Source organism: Garra rufa, chromosome 13, assembly GCF_049309525.1.
Source record: "Garra rufa chromosome 13, GarRuf1.0, whole genome shotgun sequence".
NCBI classification, from domain to species: domain Eukaryota; kingdom Metazoa; phylum Chordata; class Actinopteri; order Cypriniformes; family Cyprinidae; genus Garra; species Garra rufa.
The window spans coordinates 12,217,088-12,238,507 of record NC_133373.1 but is presented as its reverse complement, the minus strand read 5'-3'; the positions used below and the strand labels follow the sequence as shown (position 1 = coordinate 12,238,507).

The 21,420-nt window shown below is 34.5% G+C and overlaps 1 protein-coding gene across 1 annotated transcript; it reads right to left on the bottom strand.

Moving 5' to 3' along the window:
- Positions 1-371: 371 nt before the first annotated feature.
- On the bottom strand, positions 372-20,358 carry zyg11 (zyg-11 family member, cell cycle regulator). Its single transcript, XM_073816397.1, has 15 exons — positions 20,123-20,358; positions 17,116-17,630; positions 14,652-14,897; positions 14,401-14,541; positions 14,130-14,306; positions 12,738-12,802; positions 12,269-12,368; positions 8,006-8,056; positions 7,742-7,903; positions 7,592-7,639; positions 5,389-5,586; positions 5,253-5,305; positions 2,342-2,439; positions 2,071-2,250; positions 372-1,976 (listed from the first exon to the last, which is right to left on the bottom strand). The coding sequence occupies exons 1-15, from the start codon at positions 20,322-20,324 to the stop codon at positions 1,960-1,962; spliced, it is 2,253 nt and encodes a 750-aa protein (XP_073672498.1). The 5' UTR covers positions 20,325-20,358; the 3' UTR covers positions 372-1,959.
- Positions 20,359-21,420: the final 1,062 nt, after the last annotated feature.

Sequence of the window (21,420 nt, the reverse complement as noted above, 5' to 3'; positions counted from 1 at the left end):
TTGTGTAAATGTCCGACTGTAAATATATTAAAACTTATTTTTTTTATTAATGTGCATTGCTAAGAACTTAATTTATATATATTTTTAGCACCCTCAGATTCCAGATTTTCAAACAGTTGCATCTCAGCCAATATCGTCCTATCCTAAAACAACCATACATCAGAGGAAAGCTTATTTATTCATTATTTTTTTGAATCTCAATTTCAAAAAATTGACCCTTATGACTGGTTTTGTGGCCAGGGTCACAAAATATCCAAGCTAATTTTTTTTATTTTTTATATTTACTTTAATTTTATAAATTAATTACTTAATATAAGATTTACTTTTTAATTAATGTATTAATAAAGATTAACAGCAGACCGAAGCACCAGGGGTTTTATGTTCTTTATTTCCCAAACATAATTTGCATAAATGTGAATCTGAGCAGACACAAGCCGACTCTTTTGACTGGTTTTGCTGCTCAATCCACACTCTGAGCGAGAAAGAGAAACGGCACAGAGCCAAAAATCAATCCTCATGGAGGGCCACGTACATGATGAGAGTCTCCACGCTTGGCCTGTAAAGTTCAGCGAACTCATTTGGTCCATTTACACAGCGGCAGATTAAATTTAACGTGAAGATTTGTCAAACTGAATCCAGAAACGGGCAGTGTTGCATTAGTGATGCATTTCAGGTGTATAAACCTGGGCAAAGTTGCCAAATAAAAATAGAATTACAGTACAAATACTTATTTCATGCAATTTGCAGGAACAGCTGCATGACACAATACGATTTTCCAGAACAAAGCATATTTGCCGGAGCATCTCATCATAATACATGGCCCACTTATGAAGAGAAAACCAAATCCATGCTGCGAAAAAAAAAAGAAGCATACACATCCAATGAAACATTTATATACAAAAAAAAGCTTCTTTAGTTCACTGGAACAAAATGGAGTATCATTTTTTTTAATTGCAATTTCAAACAAGCCAAGTTGAACCTGCTGTTTAACAGCTTCATTGGTGTTAAATTAATTCAAACCTCAAGTTCAATGCAAGTATGTTTAGCAAGAAGGTAAATCCAATGACTTTTGGCAAATCACCAGTTGCTACGATCAGAACAAAGTTCTTCCTCTTGACTTTTTTACAAGGTGCCATTTATCAGCGTCCGTTTTTATGTCTGCGTGCTTGATTTCTCAACGTGGTTTACGAGGGAACAATCCATTTATCGATGCGTTCCCGTCTTCCCTCAAAGGCAAAAGCTTCGATTTTATTCATCTCCACCCGTTTCGTTTGCGTCTGAAGAGCTCTGGGTTCTTGAGGAATCTTTCTTTTGCGCTTGCGTGTTCAGTCCACTTAGTACCATTTTTGAAAACTCAAATCTGCATCATAATACTTTGCGTGCAACACAACATCATAAACATTGTCATCTGCCACAGGTGATATACAGTCTATAAAAATATATTTCATCCCTAAAGCTCTCATGCTGTTTAATGCATTGACAAGCGGTTATCACTTTTTCTCTCTCTCCCACACACACACAAACAGTTTCTATGTATCACAACTGTATCTGTTGTCTTTATATTATTGCATTTTATCCCCAAAAGGACAGAATTCTGTCCTATAAATTCAATTTCCTAAATCTGAATATGCATACGTAGCAATCTGATGCACATGCTCTTTAATACACACATGCACACACATATAAACTCTCACATACGTCCCACGTTTTAACATAAACACACTCTCTGAGCTGCTGCCTGTCTAGATAAACATTTCCTCAGATCACGGAGACTTATTTCTTATGTCAAATAAATAACGGATTCGTGTGCAAACATATGCAAAGTAACTTATCCGCACGTTCCTCCTGACAGGAAGAGCAGCAGAGCGTCATTGTCATACGGATGGGCACGAGTGAACACATACACATACAAAAAGCTTCCAGTTTTTTGCGGCGTCCTATTTAGAGAGCACTGACGTGTCACGGAACGTTTTTCTCTGGAAAACAAAGAAAAGTGTAGAATACAAACTCACGTTAGATTTAAAACTAAACAAACGTTGTCATTCCAAACATGTTTCTGTGGATGCGTACCTCTATGCGTTTGTACTTTGGCCGGCCCTGTGTATCCTGTACGCGCTCTGTGGCGATGTAAACTGTCCAGGATGCTTTCGGCCAATCTGTGCACGTCGCTGTGGGTTTTGGGATGTGATCTCACGGCCTCGAGCTGCTGCAGTCCTCCCTCCTCCAGTAACATGCTGCAGTACCGCCCCGCTGCAATCATGTAGGCAGAGCGGGAAAATAAAATTAACAACACAGGAAGTCTCTGGGCTTAGGAGCGTTGGGTTTATAGTGCTGATCTCACCGTTTTTGCTGCAGACATGCTGCATGGCCCAGGCAGCCCACAGCTGGACTCCTGGGGTCTCGAAGCACTCCAGTAATGGGAAGAAAGGGTTGAACGACCTGGTAAACGCAAAGAGAGATGTATACTTTATCTCTTCAATCATTTTGATTCTAGTGCATAAATGGCAAAGTAGAGGAGTCTGCACAAGTGTCTTAACACTAGTGTCATGTTAAGTGTTAAGCCCTTTATTTTATGCGCCCTATGAAATACATTTAATTTTTGTCCCCAAAATCTGTTTTAATGCTTTCCTTAAATTGTAACAATTAAAAAAACTTGAATAATTTGTTGAAATTTTAACAATAATTGTGCTAATTAAAGCTGCAAGCAGCGATGAACGGGCCCTCGCACCCGGGCTCACCGCCGACCTGTGGCGAATGGTGGGCACTATGCTTTTCACATAGTAAATTTAGGAGGAATATGTCAAAGTCGTTTAGATGTGCCAAACTTCCTGCTGGAAGCTGGTGGCGCTATGCCTATAACTGAATATTGGCATGTAGATGTATTCAGGCCAGTGCTTTTGTCAAACACATGAAGTTTAGTGTAAGTGTAAGACGTGACATATCCTGCTGCCAACAGGTGGCGATATGATTATAACTGAATATTGGCTTTTAGGTGTTTTCAGGTCAGGACTCACTGTTATGCGGTAGCTATAGGAAAATAGTGAATGGTGGGCAATATGGTTTTAAAGTGGTGCTATGACTGTAATTGAATATTGGCATGTAGATGTGTTCAGGCCAGGACTCTTATAAAACATGTTAAGTTTGGGGCAGATTGGACATTACATGCCTGAGTAATTTTCAGTTTCATTGTATTATTAGCATGCTTTAGCATATTAGCTAAGTGTTGCTAGCATGCTTTACTGTGTTTGCAGCATGTTGCATGTTAAGTTTGGGGCTGATTGGACATTGCATGCCTGAGTTACAGTAACTTCCTGTTTCATTGCATTAATAGCATGCTTTAGCACTTAGCTAAGTGTTGCTAACATGTTTTAGCATGTTGCTACCCTGTTTAACACTTGTTGATGCTTTTTAAAATGTTGCTATCCATCCATAACAGTATTAAATATGTCACTTCCTGTTACCAGCAGGTGGCGCTATGACTAAAACTGAATATGGGCATGTGTTCAGGCCAGGACTCTTATCAAACATGTTACGTTTGGTGCAGATTAGACATTGCATGCCTGAGTTACAGTCATTTTCTGCTTCATTGTATTATTAGCATGTTTTAACAAAATAGCTAAGTGATGCTAGCATGCTTTACTATGTTGAATCTTAAATTTGGGGCAGATTGGACATTATATGCATGAGTTACAGCAATTTCCTTGTCTTTGTATTAATAGCATGCTTTAGCTCTTAGCTAAGTGTTGCTAGCATGTTTTAGCATGTTTCTAGCATTCTAGCAACTTCCTTTTTCATGGCGAAACATCAAATTTTGTCAGGCCGCCAGGGACACACCCTTTGATGAAAACTCTAGATCTTCGCATTTTAGCATCACAAAGGCCTTATGATGACACTCAGCAAATTTGAAAATGATTGGATAAAAACTGTAGGAGGAGTTCGTTAAAGTACGAGGCCTGAAAATGGCAAAAACTGCACAAAAATCGTACAGGAAATTCAATATAACTGACTTCCTGTTGGGTTTCGGATGTTGCACCAGGAGACTTTTTTGTAGGTATTGGTGTGTTACATGTGCACTCCGTTTAAATTTTATAGGTGGCGCTATCGAGCCATTTTGCCACACCCACTTCTGAAAACCGTATCAGATGTAAATTCGCCAGGTCTGATGCATGTGCAAAGTTTCGTGAGTTTTCGAGCATGTTTAGGCCCTCAAAAAACTTTTCATTTTGGAGAAGAAGAAGAAGAAGAAGAAGAAGAAGAAGAAGAAACGGAGCAATTCCAATAGGGTCCTGGCACTGCAAGGGGCCTAATTAGGAAATTAGCAAACCATTTTAATATTATTAATTATTGTTCATAATCATTCAAATATAGAAATAATGCAAATATATTAAATAATACTGTAATAGTATAGTTAATTAATTAATTTAGGTTGCAAATTTGTTACCTTGTTGCCATTTTTAATTTATTTACTTTTTATTTATATTTTTGTTTTATTTAATAAAAATGTTATGCACTTTACATACTTAACAGTATGTATTTAATCTTTATTCAATGCTTATTGATAAAATAATAAATCTGTACTTTAAAAAAATGTTACTAATTTGAGCAAATGAATGTCTAAATAAAAAAGTACAATTTTTCATGTCATAAAATGTATTATTCACTTTATTTCTGTGGTAACATTTACAGAAGGTTGTGTCTCTCATAATATTGTAATGAAATCTTATAATACCTTTTTATATGTTTTTTTTAATTAATTTCAAGCCCAAACTCACAAGTTTAAGAATATAAGAGCCCTATGAAATCCATTTTATTTTCTCCCAAAATCCTGTTTTCAGTTTACATTTTTTAGAATACTGTTTTGATGGTTTAAATACATTTTAATAATGAAAATAATTTATAATTACTAATTTAAAAAAAAAAAAAATATTTTTTTAATTTATAAAAAAAAATGCTATATGTCCTGTGCTAGACTGAGACTTGTCACAGCACTTGTATACTGTTGTCATCTTGTTGGTCTGATTGCTTCTTTTGTTCTTCTCATTTGTAAGTCGCTTTGGATAAAAGCATCTGCTAAATAATTTATTTGTAAATTAATTTAATTTGTAAATGTTAACAATAATGGTGCTCTATGATACGCCTTAAAAAAATGACCAAGACCAGACCTGACAAACTCTGGTGTTGACTTGCAGACTACATTAGTACATCACACTGAATGCGGGGCATGTTTCTCATAATGTGGTGTTATTTCTCACCTGTACGCTACCATCTCACATTCTGGCGTTGGCCACTTCAGAATTGCTGAATGCTGTGAGAGATACAAAAATGATTAAACCATTTACTCCAGCCTCTGGTGCAATAACACCCAAACCATTTTGCACGAGCACGCACCAGTTCCTCCAGCAGCGTGGTCCTTAGTGACAGTTCGAGGGTCCACACCTTCTCACCCCGTGAGGTGAGGTGGGCCAAGATGCCTGCTGCAAAATAACTGACCTCCACCTCTGAACTGTGAAGCAGAGTGCAGATGTGATCCAGAAAACTCTGAACCATCAGCTCACCGTGCAACTCCCCAACCTCCGCAATATTATTCTGAATGCAAACGAAACAAACACAAAACATTCAGAACTAGACAAGATAAAATACAACAGCACAAGAGACCACAGTTCCAAAAATACAACCGAATGCAAAGTGAATTGGTCTCATTATACTTTCTAACTAAGGGAAACTATTAGCATAATCCCTCAGCACTGCTTCCTTTGACACGAGAAGGCGTTTTATCAGTGCTGCCCACAGCTCCCGAATCACTCACCTCAATTCAATTTCACCAGAGCACAACACTGCAAGATGTATTTCCCTTTCCAGTGCATAACCAGCACAAAATTATTAAAGGCATTATACAAAAAAAAAAGCTGCTACTTGATATTACAGTATCTCACAAAAGTGAGTACACCCCTCACATTTCAGCAACTATTTTAGTATATCTTCTCAAGGGACAACACTATAGAAATGAAACTTGGATATTTTTTTAAATAGTCAATGTGCAGCTTGTATAGCTTTACTGTCCTCTGAAAATAACTCAACATACAGCCATTACTGTCAAAATACCTGGCAACAAGTGTGATGTTGTTTACCCATGCAAAGCCACTTGTCCATGTTTTTGTCTGCTTGACAGGACCATAAAAAGCTGTGTATCTTGTATTAGAGCAGTTAAAATTAGGTGCCTTAAGTACAATGGTCTCATACTGACCACTGGATGTTCGACATGACATCTCATGGCAAAGAAATCTCTGAGGATTTGAGAATTAGAATAGTTGCTTTCCACAAAGATGGCCAAGGCTATTAGAGGTTCAGTAACAACCTGAAACCGTTACATTACAGTGGTCAGAGGTTTTCCAAGATGGGTTCCATTTGGAACAGGCCTTGCAAGGGTCGATCAATGAAGTTAAGCACTCGTTCTGTGCGTCAGGTGCAGAATCTGGTTTCAAAAAAACAAATGCATGAGTGCTGCCAGCATTGCTTTAAAGGTTGCAGAAGTAGAAGGTCAGCTTGTCAGTGCTCAGACCATACGCGGCACACTGCAACAAGTTGTTTTGCATTGGCGTTATCCCAAAAGGAAGCCTCGTCTGAAGCTGGCTCACAAGAAAGCCCGCAAACAGTCTGCTGAAGACAACCTGTTCAAGAGCATGAATTACTAGAACCATGTCCTGTGGTCTGATGAGACTATAAGATAAACTTGTTTGGCTCAGATGGTGTCCAGCATGTGTGGCGATGCCCTTGTGAGGAGTACCAAGAAAATTGTGTCTTGCCTACAGTCAAGCATGGTGGTGGTAGCATCATGGTCTGGGGCTGCATGAGTGCTGCTGGTACTGGGGAGCTGCAGTTTATTGAGAGAAACATGGATTCCATTATGTACTGTACATTCTGAAGCAGAACATGATGCCTTTCCTCCAGAAACTAGGCTGAAAGGCAGTTTTCCAACATGATATCGATTTCAAACACACCAGTAAGATGACAACTGCCTTGCTGAGGAAGCTGAAGGAGAAGGTGATGGGGTGGCCAAGTATGTCTTCAGACCTGAACCCTATTAAGTTCTTGTGGGGCATCCTCAAGCATAAGGTGGAGAAGAACCATGTGTCTAACATCCATCAGCTCCTTGAGGAGTGATCCCAGCAACAACCTGTGCAGCTCTGGTCAATTCCATGCCCAGGATGATTAAGGCAGTGCCAGATAACACAATATATTGACACTTTGGACGAGTTCACTTAGGGTGTACTCACATTTTTGCCAGCTATTTTAACAATAATGGCTGTATGTTGAGTTTTTTTCAGGGGGGTGAATCTATACTGCTATACAAGCTGCACATTGACTGCTCTAAAATATATCCAAGTTTTATTTCTATAGTATCGTCCTGTGAGAAGATATACTAAAATGGTTGTTGAAATGTGAGGTGTGTACTCACTTTTGTGACATACTGTATATGCTTCTAAAAAAAAAAAACTATTTAAAAACTTATTTTAAGATTTAAATCAGTTTTTGAATCCCACATTTTCAGCTTGAACTTTTGACCCCCACTGTATAAGATTGTTTCTCTTACCAGTAAACCCAGGACCTTCTGTTGAATGGACGACTCTGATTGAAAAGACTGGGAAAACAGACATTCTGCAGTGAGAACTTTAAGGCAGGTTTTTAACATATTACAGGTGCGTTCTTCCAAAAATTCTCTAAAAAGGTTTGAAGTGTTTACCTCGAGTACTTTGATGAAGAGCTCTAGTCCCTGGTTCTCTATGAAGTGTCTGCAGGTGGTAGGAGATTCATCTGTGAGGTTCCACAGAGCGCTGAGTGTGAACTTCAACGTGGCGTCCACGATACCCTGACACGTTTTCTGCCGCACAATGTGCAGGAGTTGCTATGGTGTGAAGAGTGTGAGAGAGATAAGTATCCACTATCCTTCCCATTCAAGTGTTACAAATGTTAAATGTCAAATTTGAATGGAAAAAAACCAACATACCTTTACAATAAAAAGCTCAGCTCCTAATTGTGCAGTTTGCTCAGTGGACAACTATTAAATAAACACAAAGAGTCAAAAAAAAAAAAATACTATGGAAGTCAACGGCTACTGTAATCTTCTTTTACTCACCCTTAAGTTGTTCCAAACCTGTATGGGTTTCTTTCATTGAATTTGGACCAACTTGAGGGTGAGTAAATGACAGAATTTTATTTTTGGGGTGAACTATCCCTTATAGCATGGCCTGTTGTGATTGTCACAGTGTATATGGGACATTCTAGAGAACTGGTCCAAAGTCAGAGTTGGAAATGTCTTAAAAATGGTCTTTTCCCCAAAAAATTGTACGTATGAAAATTTTAATATCCTAGGTACACATCCAGTAATTGTATTTTCGTATTGTATTTTCAGAAAGCTGTGGAATATTTTTCCTCTCCCTAAATGTGTCACTACTGAAACACAGTAATGCATAGTTTAGTAAGAAGGGTTATATTGACCTATAAAGATTTTGCTTGCATCCACCTTGTAAATATATAGTTTATGCTATTTTATTAATATTTTATTAATGAGGTAAATCAATAGCACTGCAAAAAAGGCTTTTCTTACTTAGATTTCTTGTCTTGTTTCCAGACAAAATATCTAAAAATTCCTAAATCAGGAAGGTTTTTCTAGATGAGTAAAAATTCTTGTTTTCAGAAAAAAGTCCAAATTAGGTGCGTTTTTGCTTGAAACAAGAAAAATAATCAGTGTCAATGGGGTAAGAAAAATAATCTTGTTTTCTGTTTGAAATAAGATTTTGCTTACCCCATTGGCAGATTATTTTGCTTGTTCTAAGCAAAAACTCACTTAATTTTGACTTTACTTGTCTAGAAAATCCTTCTTGATTTAAGAATTTTTAGATATTTTAACTGGAAACCAGACAAAACAAGTAAGAAAAGCAAAAAAGTTGATCATACCGTTTCAATAGTTTGAATATACATCGAACATAACATTTTTTTAAAAAACATCCCATGTTTTGGTCAGCACATTTTCAGTAGTGACCATTAGAGCTGCATGATTCTGGATAAATTGAGAATGATTTCCCATGATTCTGAACTAAACAAAATAACATGTGACAAAATATTATTGCTGCAGTCTATTCAAAAGCGTTTCATTAATTTGAATAAATATTTAAACAATTTTGGTTTGAATTAATGCTTTAATGACTCACTCATAAATGCTTCACTTGTTTCATTACTGGATGAATTAGAAATTTTGAACAAATCTCTTGAATGAATGAGTCGACACAAACGTTATTTAATGCACCAGTTAACTTACAAAAGGGCATTTGCTCTATTTTGATCGCTACCGTAGACATCATATGGTACTCTAAACTGTAATTCTGCGATCATATGAATGACTGTAAGACAGAAATAATACTGTGTAGTTGAAACACAGGTGTTTCTTAGTCAAACATGGTAAATGTCTGCTTTCTATGTCAGCGTCAGCACGAACGCACATTTTAATGTTCCAGTATGACTTTTTCAAAGGTTCAGGCGAATCGTTGTCATTTAAAAATGGGATCACATGGGTGTTTGAAGCTCTAGTGACAATAATGTTTTGGTAGCGACCACATCACATTACAGAATTTTACTTCCATGCAAAAACACTACTAAAATATACTAAAATACAAAAAAAAAAACAAAGATGTCACTACCGAGACTTCCCCAAATGTTTTGGTCATGACTGTTTTGGTAGAGAAAATTTTATATACTTTTGAACTCATCTCAAAGATGCTAATCAGCACATGGTTAGCTAGCACAGTTGTGAACAGTGGTACACATATAAAAACTAAATGTTATGAAATAACTCCCAAAAAAGTGTGCTTAATTGCAGAAAAAGGTGTTCGGTAGTGACGTTCCTTAAAATTACACACATATTTTTCAAACTTTTGAACACATTTACCTCAAAATGATGGGCCTATCTACTCACCATGTACTTATGAGAGAGTGACACATAAACATTTCCTGATCGTAAATGTAGGTGTAGTTAAAATCTGTTTTGGCCCAATGGACTAAAACATACACTGTTTCAGTAGTGACATGAAAATGTGAGACTTTTTTAACGTAAACTTGCATAATTTAACAGGGGTTAGGGTTCAGGACAGCAACCTTCCAATTAAAAGTATGCAATAAATGATTATTTTATATAGATTAAGCTTACTGATATTTTAAATATTATTGTGGGTTTTAATAGATATGTAGAATGGCCCATATATGAGTCGACTCAGTCAAAATCGAGGGGTCACAGGTCTGCCATATACACTTCTCGTATCCACTTGACAAAGTGGAACACCATTCAAAGTGGCAGCTGGATTTCCCAGAAGGGAAGTGCTTAGGAAAGTTTACAAGCCTGTGCAAAAATCGGAGTGGAACACACCCTCAGTTGAACTATCGTGGACAGACTGTACTGTATGTGATTGCCTGACATGATTTTTTCTAGTTAATACTTTAAGATCAAGGGGACTCACCAAACCCGTAAGACCTTCGTTCATCTTGGGAAGACAAATTAAGATATATTTTATGAAATCCGAAAGCTTTCTGACCCTGCATAGACGGCAACACAACTGACACGTTCAAGGCCCAAAGAGGTAGTAAAGACATCATTAAAATAGTCCATGTGACAACAGTGGTTCAACCATAATGTTATGAAGCTACGAGAATGTTTTTTGTTCTTTTTCACCTTTCTGGGCCTTGAACATGTCAGTTACATTGCGGTCTATGCAGGGTCAGGCTCTCAGATTTAATCAAAAATATCTTAAAAGGTCTTACGTTTTGGAAAGGCATGAGGATAAGTAATTACTGACAGAATTTTCATTTTTTTGGTGAACTAACCCTTTAAGGCTTCTATATGCTTCTAAAAAGCAATTAATATGTAAATGTAGATGATCATACGCTGAAATACTCAGGATTGTGACATTGTTATTTTCTAAACAAGCCTTTTTTTTGTTGCCGGTTTTCAATGCATGGAAGCAGTGTTAATTTTGACAGCAAATTTTGATTTAGTCATAGTCTTTTGACCAAAATGCCATTTAGTTTTAGTCATAGTTTAGTCATCTGAATGTGTTTTAGTTTCAGTCTAGTTTTACAGTATCAGTAAATCTACAGTAGATTTAGTCAGCTAAAATCTAATGGGTTTAGTTACAGTGTAATGCATCTATTATGCATTTCTCTACATTACCAAACTCATTGTATAGGTTTGATATTAAGGTGGATATATCATGATGGACTTAACTGCTGTGACACACAAAATGCCTTTATATTAAAATGAAAGATTCTCATAAAGAAACAAGAACATGGTCTTTTTTTTTAAAGATTTATTTTTTGGCCTTTTTTGCCTTTATTATGATAGGACAGATCAGATAGGACAGGAAGCGAAGTGGGAGAGAGAGATAGGGGGCGGGATTGGGAAAGGTCCTCGAGTCGGGATTCGAACACGGGACGCCCGGAGCACAACGGCACTATATGTCGGCGCGCTAACCACACGGCTATTGGCGCCAACAACATAGTCTTCTTTTTAATAAAATACCAATGGTTATCTGGGCTAATCATGCATCGTTTATAACATTCTTCATTCTTTAAAGCAGACATATTTATATTAATAAATTTAGATTAATCTTATTAGGGCTACTAAAGTGACTTAGTCAGGAGCAGTGAGTGATTTTCTCTCTTTTGTTGCTTGATTAACATCAATGCCAAGGACAATAGCAACTAAATTAGGCTGCTGTCCCTTTAAAACCGAATGCACGGATGCATTGTACTAAAACATCTTATATTCTTACAACTGTTCACGTTCACCTAAGATGTAACCGAGGATGTTAACATTAATACTCATAAAAACGGACAATTCGACAATCTTTGTGTCTATTTCTCCTTTTATGAGACACGAGAGAGTAGGCTACTCGATTCATGCGCTGTGTGAAAGTGCATGAGTATTTTATTAAAACGAGTTTTTATTTAGTTACGTCTCACGAAATTAACGCTGCATAGAAGGGAACTTTATGTTGTGAAACTTTTAATTAAAAACATAATAATAATAATTCAGGCCATGACAGGAACTCGGACAAATTCTTCTGACTGCTGCAGACATCAGTAGTCTGATGTGTCTCACTTCTGTCACTGCATTTCATGATGCATCACTGCGATAGAATGTTCTGAATCTTTTCTGGGAGCCTCCCAGCTTGTGTTTACTCTCTATGGTTAAACCTGTTTTCAACCTGCAGTTGCTCACCTTGGCAGCGAGGATGGAGATAATAGCTACAGCCATCCTCTGCATGTTCTGATCCTCGTGGTTACATAGCCACTGCATGACCAGCTTGGCAGCTTCAAACCTGAACAAACAAACGTCATAATTGATCCACATAAACTGGTGTGACGTTTAAATCTGTGACAAGATAACAAAATACCAGTGTGAACAGAAAACATTTATGATAACCTTTACATATTTTATGTAGTAAACAGTCATAAGTAGACGGGTGTGTCTAAATAGTTTTAGTGTATTTACACAACAGAACAGTTTTTTTACGTTCTGATTAGCTGATACACTTTCCAAGGGTAATAACTGTCTGTAATCACAGTTTCAAGTTAAATGTTCAAAGGTTCAATCTAAAGTTCACTTCCAGAACAACAATTTACAGATAATGTACTCTCCCCATTGTCATCCAAGAAGTAGAAAAAAAAAAAAAAAAAAAAAAACTTACCTGTTGAAGGGAACCTCCTGCAAGATTCGATCACTGCAAAGAGACAGCAGGCAGTTCTTCTGCAGCTGGAAGGGTAAAAAAAAAAAAACAGAACAGCTGTTAACGGGAAAATCATAGTTCGCACGTGTAAAACTATTTCCTTATTCTTAAAATAATGCATCATCATGGGGAACTGAATGGTTGTGTAAAATGAAAATGCTGAATGTTCTCAGGAAGAAAAATGCTCTTTGTGTGGAAACTATACTTCCTGTAGAAGTGTTGGCACAATCAGGCTGCAAAGTGAAAGTGACCTGACTACATAATATATTCATCGTATCATACAATCTCATTTAATTGACAGTGGAATTTATATCGAATAATATTGAATATTCATAATATACAATTGATGATTTGCTTGTGACGTAAAAGTAAGCAACATTGTAAATAGTGCAGTAATGTTCAGTAATGTTATCCATGTTATTTGTTTACAGTATTAAGAATCAAGGGGATGTAAACTTTGAACCGGGTCATTTCTATAAATTCAACAATTATTATTTTCTCTTGTGGACTATGTAAACATCTTTTATGTGAAATATCTTATTCAGTTCAATACTAAAGAAACAATAACATGCATTTTGTACGATCCCTCTTATTTTGGTAAAATAATTAACATTTTGCAGATTTTGAAAGGGGGGTGTAAACTTTTGACCTCAACTGTACTATTATAGTATTTATTAGGATTTTGCATTAGCGTTTATTTTTATACCTTAAGGTTTCATTTGAATTTACTTAATTTTTAATAACTGTATTATTAGCTTAGTTTAAATTTGTTATTGAAAATATTTGTAATGATAAAATAATTTATTAATTAGTCATAATTATTAATAATGGTAGTAATACTAATAATAAATACTATTATTATTTAATAATTATTTTATTTTATAATAATTATTGTTTGAATTAGTAATGTTGATTTATTTCTATGGATCTGTTCAAACTGTTCATTTTAATAAATGAATTCAGTGCTATTCAAAAATAATTTTATTTTAACAAATTTAATAATAATTTTAACAATAGTTTAACAATATTGAACGATAATTTTATATTTAACAAAAATATAAACAATTATTATATAGTTTAAAATATTCATATGTAGCATAGAATACAAATATGGCTTCCTTATTATCAAGTACCGATATATTTATGTATATAAATAATGATGAAACAATTTTTTGGTTTTGATTATTTTGAACCAGATTTTTAGTGCATATTACATTTTGCATTAAACATAGGAATTTTAACAACTTGAGGCCATCTCACAGAAAATACATACAGTTATAGCTGACAATATTTAATTTTGGCCATGATGGACTCACAGTTTTTACCTGATGTTTTAGTCTTGTTTGTACGTACCTGCTGGTGGTTAGGGAAGGTCTTCATGGCTTCGAGTAGCAGCTGTGTGACATTCCCCAGGAGTCGCACAGGGATTCCAAACGCCAGTTCCTGTTTGGTGAGATTGAACACGCAGGCACTGGCTGCCAGCTGTACGTTCAACGTGGCCGGATGATTCTTCATCCCCAACGCTACCAACTGCAGATCCAGAACAAAAGAGAACGGCACGAGCTTGATATGGAGGAATGCAGTGAGCTTTGATTCATCACTCGATCTTTAATAGTATGCCCACCTTCAGGATGTCAGGTCGTGGTTTCTCGATGGCATGAGTAAGGCTGAAGAGGTGGAAGAGAGCCTCTCTGACGAATCCTTCTCTCTCGCTGTATCTTCTCAAAGCCTCACAGATCTGAGTCTCATTGGCCTCTCCGGTCACCTGCCAACAACAATGATCAAAATCTTATAATCACCTACGACATCTTAAAATAAGCAGGTAATTGTGTTGCATTTTTCAAAAATATCTTGCTGTTGTGTCTGAGCACCTACCTTTAGGCTGCCTTCTCCAGACAGGAAGTCAGAGAATCCGGCATCGGTGGCCAGCAGACCAACAAAGGTCATGCCCGGTCTCGCCTCCACGAAAGCCTTGACCGCTGCATCAGTGACCTGTTTACGTCCAGATACGTCTAGAGACACCAGCTGGGGAAGGATGCCAGAAGTTTCCAGCAGCTGCCGCGCCACGTCGGACGTGAACTGCTTGTCGTCTGAGATATCAAGGTGCTGTAAAACCTCCAGCTGGAGAAATGGAAAATAAATACAATTACATATCATACAAAAGCACAATAATGAACCTTCTAGCTAGAGAGACAAACAGTTTTTTACTACAACTTTGTTATACTCGTTAATAGTGGCTAATAAACTGGAAGTCTCACACATTCACAGAAAACGGCTTACTTCCATGTTAAAAATGTTGGAAATGTTTTCAATTTCTTTTTTAAAATTCATTTTGATATGTGACCCTGGACCACAAAACCAGTCATAAGGTAAAATTTTACAAAACTGAGATGTATACATCATATGAAAGCTCGATAAATAAGCTTTCTATTGATGTATGGTTTGTTAGGATAGGACAATATTTGGCCGAGATACATCTATTTGAAAATCTGGAATCTGAGGGTGCAAAAAAATCAAAATACTGAGAAAATCACCTTTAAAGTTGTCCAAATTAAGTTCTTAACAATGCATATTACTAATCAAAAATTACATTTTGAAATATTTACAGTAGGAATTTTACAAAAAATCTTCATGGAACATGATCTTTACTTAATTTTCTAATGATTTTTGGCATAAAAGAAAAATCAATAATTTTGACCCATACAATGTATTTTTGGTCCAGGGTCACATATATCGGGGGTGATACAACTGTCCTTATATCATAATCAAGAAAAAAAGGGAAGAAAACATTAAGAAGTTATTATTAAGAAATTATTACCGAATAAATAAATGCATTTTACAAAGCTGCTTTATTGCTGAATAATATTAATAAAATACTAATAAAAAACAAAGTGTTTCTCAAATTTTACAGCCCTAAAATAATTGTTTGTATTCAAAAAGGGTATTCAGATTAAAAGTTAATATTTCAGCTTTTTAAATTATTTTATTTTCCATTCAAACCCACGCCTCTACAACAAAACATTGTTTTCGTATACTAAAATGTATATATAAAAAAAAGCTATTTAAGTCATATAGCAGTATAAAATGCAATAAATAAATAATAATGAAAGACAAGTATAAGTCAGATTGTGAAATGTCCCTAAAAATGTCACGATATTATTAAATCTTTTTTGTAAAAAACAAAACGTAATATACTTAAAGATAAGGAAAATATATAATTTTTATTTGACGGCTATCACATGACATTTTTTCATGTCTTTGTTTCTTGAAAGACATGAAAAGAACCCCCTTTTATGTCTTTTAAGAAACAAAGGAACACATTTAAATAGTGCGTTCAATCGATTTAAAGAAAGAAAAAAAAAAAACCTCACCTTTTTTTATAAAGTTAATCGCAATTAATCCAACCTAACATTAGTTTTTACAACACTTTTATTTAGCAATAATTTCACATCCAATCTTTAAATTAATGTAGAAACAACAAAGACAGTACTTTTTTAAATATTTGTTAAATATTTTTTTATGACTGAAGGAGAGTATCACTGATACCAATATTACTGATGTCTCTAGGAAATAATTTCCCCCCTAACATTTAACCACTGATTATAGCCGTTTGACATTACAGTTTAATGGCGAGCTATCAATTTTAACATTTATTAGATTTTATAAAAACTAAAAACTTTACATAAACCAAATAGAAAATATACAGAAATTGAATAAAGTTATCAAACACTACATACTAAATTAAATATAGATGAATCTATAAAGCTACAAAATTTATTGATTTCTCTTTTTCTTTTTATTTGTTTTTTGATGAACAGATATCACAGCAGCTGGGTTATTTGGCTGCTATTACTTTAAGAGCCGCCTCTGCTGAACGTGACACAAATCTGACACGGATGCTCGTAGTTTCATTTGCGCTTGAATATGAAATCATACAGGCTACAGCGCGCTTGCTACGAGCACAGTATAATTGCTGACAGGACATTAATTTTTACTGATATAAGGCTTGACAGAATCTCATCTGGCCACAATATTGTTTTACTGAAGCTTGTCACCTGTAACTTTTACCACGCTCATTTGACAAGGGCCTGACACTGAAGTGAAGTTTGAGCGCACATCTGAAAAGTCTCTCGTTTGATGTGGATGTAAAGACGCTCTGCTACTAAATAAACACACTTCTTGTCAAGAAAAAAAGAGACGGAAGCAGTAGTTGTGAGTTGTGTGTTAACTGCATTAAATATTTTTAACGCCGTTAAACTAGAAAATTGAATCGCCTGCGTAAAAATGTCATGTGACAAAACCTCAGTGACTTCGGCATTAAAACACACAGAGAGCTGACCTGACTGAGCACAGCTAGCAGCTGAGCGGTGGTCATCTCCAGCCTCTTGAGCTGATGCATGGTGAGGTAGCGTAGCCTGCTTCTCAAGCCCAGGAGCGGGGTCAGGTTTGTCACTGAGGTGTTGGAGATATCCAAACTCTCCAGGCGAGGCAGCGCGCACACGTCCACCAAACCAGAGTCGTAGAAGTCCACGTTGGACAAGCTGAGCGCACGCAGCCCCTGCATGGCACTGAAACAGCGACGGCTGGGTTCCTCCAGAGAAGACATGGTCAGGCCGTTCAGGACGAGCCGCTGCAGACTCTCCTGCAAGGTTTTATTGGATGACAAACCTCGAAGGATGTCGGCAATGGTGAGGTCGGCGTTGACCCGTGAGGCGTCTAGCTCTACAAGGCGGTGCGGGCAGAGGGCACGGTGGAAGGCCTCGGCGGAGATTCGGGCGGTGCGGATGCAGGCATGACGTAACCGGAACTGCTGGCAGCTTCGAAAGATTCCCACTGTGCTGTCATTCAACAGGCCTGTAAAAGAAGCATTATGGTCAATGTTTTGAATATAGATTTGTTTATTTTGTCTGAGCCGACTTATAGTTCAACTTCCAGCTTGAGGCCCAGCTCTCCAGCCCATGCTTTTCTGTCTGATGCCATAAAGAGGCCAAAAATATAACTTTATAAAACAAATTAAAAACAAACAAAATTTTTTTCATTCAATGAAACTGAATCATAATTTAAGTTTTTGAATAAATGTTATTGTGATGTAAAACTAAAATATATATAAAAAAAAAACTTAATTTCCATTAAGTGAAATAGACCTGAAAGAAAATAAAATAAATATTAGATATAAAAATAATACACAGATTAAATATTAGACAAACATAGAAATTTAAACTTTAAATTTGAAATACAATTTCCATACAATGAAACTGAATAGGGACTGAGATGATCATAATTTAAGTTTGTGAATAAATGTTAATGTGAACTAAAATTAAAATATAGAAAACAAAACACAATTTTAATGAAGTAAAAGAGCTGATTGAAAATAAAATATAATAAATATTAGGTAAACAAAAACAATATACTTTAGATTAATATTAGAAAAACTTTATTTTTTTTTTTCATTTCCATAAAATAAAACTGAATTTAAATTATCATAATTTAATGTTATTGTAAAGTAAAACTAAAATTGAAATATATATATATATATATATATATATATAAACATTTCATTTTCATGAAGTGAAACAGCTGATAAATATTAGATAAATTAAAATAATATACAGTTGATTAAATATTAGACTTTAAAACTTAAAATTTGAAATAAAATTATACATTTCTTTTAAACTGAATAGGGATTTAGATGATCGTAATTTAAGTGTGCAAATAAATGTTATAGTGAAATAAAGCTAAAAAAAAAAAAATTCATTTTCATAAAGTGAAATAGAGCTAATAGTGAAAATATACATATTAAAGATAATAAAATAATATACAGTAGATTAAGTATTTGATAACCTTTTTGACTTTTTAATACAATAAAACTGAATAGGGATTTAGATGATCATAATTCAAGTTTGTGAATAAATGTTATTGTAAACTAAAACTAAAATTAAAATATTAAATCATTTTCATAAAGTGAAAAAGTTGATAGATAGAATATAAAATAGAATATAAATAGTAGATCAATTTAAATACACAGTAAATTAAATATCTGAAAAGCTTTAATTTAAAACTTAAAATTGGAAATTTCTATACAGTGTTTGCGAGTGTGAATAATTGTTACTGTGAAATAAAACTAAAATTTAAATATATAAAAAAATCATTTTCATGAAGTGAAATAGAGCTGATAGAAAATACAATCTAATAAAATAGATTAAACCAGTAGAATAAATATTTGAAAAACTTTAATCTAAAAGTTATACATTTAAAATTTAAAATTAGAAATAAAATTAGAAATGTCTATACAACGAACGTAAATAGAGATTTAGATTATCATAATTTAAGTTTGTAAATAAATGTTATTGTGGGAAAAAAAGAGATAAATAAAAAATAATTAACAGTAGAATAAATATTAGAAAAACTTAAAATTAGAATTAATTAAAATAAGTAAAACTGAAATAAATATTAAAATTTCACAGGTTCAAAAGATAATAAAAAAATGACAAAAGCACAAAATTACTAAATACAAAATACTAATATATATATATATATAATATATATATAATTGTAATTTAATTATAATATATAATTTTTAGCATTTTATAAATATATATATATATATATATATATATTTATAAAATGCTAAAAATTATAAAATTGTAAAATATTTATAAATAATACAAATTCCATTAAATAACATTAATAAATAATAAATAACATTTTAATAAACAATGAATTATGCATTTATAATGATAATACATTTAAAAATTGTTATATATTAAAAAATAATAATAATTTAAATCAAGAACACATTACTCTAAATTGGACCCAGAATCATTCAATTTCATTTTGTTCAGTTCCTTACACAAAGCCTTTAAAAGATTCAGATACAGCAAATCTTAACTAGTTTTATGCTGTTTATTCTGCTTTTTCAAGGATAAAGGTCAATAAATTATAGTGTAACTTTCATTTTTGATGAGCTGTCTTGTTTTACTGCTAAAGAATTAAAATGATTTTTCATGATGTTAAACCATTTTTAAGGCATAGTCCTACCAAAAAATTAAATCCTGTCATCATTTACCCTCATGTTGTTCCAAAGGAATAATAATAATAAAAAAAGTATATAGAATAATGTGTCAGTGTTTTTTTTTTTTTTTTTTTTCACAAACATTCTAAAAATATCTTCTTTTGTATTCCACACAAGGAAGTCACATGAGGGTAAATAAATGACTGAGCCTTTATTTTCAGATGGATTATCTCTTTAGAATACTACATAGCACGCATAATCATTGTTCCATGTGCAGGAATGTCATCTTAAGTTTGTGCAACATCCCTCGAAACACAGGACGGCTCGTACTCACCCTCAGTGGCCATCTTGCAGAGCAGTTGGTCGGCCAGCTCCTGCGGGAAGACCAGCGGCTCACGGAAGGAGAGCGAGCCGTCATCACGCATCTCACAGAACAGCTCCAGCCTGGAGCTCACCAGAGTCATGCACAGATCAGTCAGAGATGGCGGGGAAGCCTCGTCCTGCAACAGATACACCCTCATCATCTCATCCCCCATACACCTTTCTTTTCCTAGACTACTGGTTTGAGAGGTTGTCTTTCATTATACTGGGTATGAAATACATCCATTGATGAGTCAGATTGTAAGTAATGACTAAGGGAAAGCCGGTGGTTGTATTTTCACTGACAGCTGAGTGGATAACCAGCTTCTTAAGTGGATAGTAGATCTTTTTATATCAGCTAGTCAAGGGGTTTTCAAACTGGGGTTTGGGGATATATACACAAACATACACTGCCATTCAAATGTTTGGGATCTGTAAGATTTTTAATATGTATTCTATGTGAACATATTTTAAAATCAAATTTATTCCTCTGATTAAAACTGAATTTTCAGCATCATTACTCAAGTCTTTAGTGTCACATGATTCTTCAGAAATATTCTAATATACTGATTTATTATCAATGTTGGAAACAGTTGGGCTGCTTAATATTTTGGTGGAACCTGTAATACTTTTTTTTTTTAGGATTCTTTAATAAATGATTCTTTCTTTTTTGAAAGAAATTAATACTTTTATTTACTAAGGATGTGTTAAATTGATTAAAAAAATATTTTGACTTTTTATTGGTTTTAAATAACAAATTTAACAGTACAATACAAAAAAACGTAATGTAACTTAAAAATAACTAAAGTTTTTCCAAATATTTTAAAATGGAATAGTTTACAATACCAGTCAAAAGTTTTTGAACGCCAAGATTTTTGATTAAGGATGCACCGAAATGAAAATTCTTGGCCGAAAACCGGAACACCGAAAGAATTATGCCAATTATTAGTACCATTGCCTTTATGGCTATGACTGTGTACTAATCTTACTCAAATCAAGGCATTGCAATTGCATAAATTAATATTAAAGTTTCAAAGAATAAATAAATCATATTAATTTAAACAATTATTATCAATCAAGTATTATACTACTTAAATAACATATACATATATTTTACTGCCTTTGTTTAAATTGTTTAATTGTTTAAATTTTTATAACACATTATCTTGTGGATCCATCAGTTCACATTTACAAGTCTACGCGTTTCTCTTCCAGCAGGAGGCGCTATCAGAATGCTAGTACACAAAGCAGCGCAGCAAATGACTTTGAAAC

Bases quoted from the DNA above. Each gene is read 5' to 3' on its own strand.
- zyg11 (XM_073816397.1), bottom strand. From the start codon at position 20,324: ATGGGGGATGAGATGATGAGGGTGTATCTGTTGCAGGACGAGGCTTCC. The intron at 14,542-14,651 runs GTAGGTGCTCAG...TGTTGTTGGCAG, and splicing joins CTGGAGAAGGCAGCCTAAAG to GTGACCGGAGAGGCCAATGA. The intron at 5,306-5,388 runs GTGCGTGCTCGT...TATCTCTCACAG, and splicing joins CCACGCTGCTGGAGGAACTG to CATTCAGCAATTCTGAAGTG.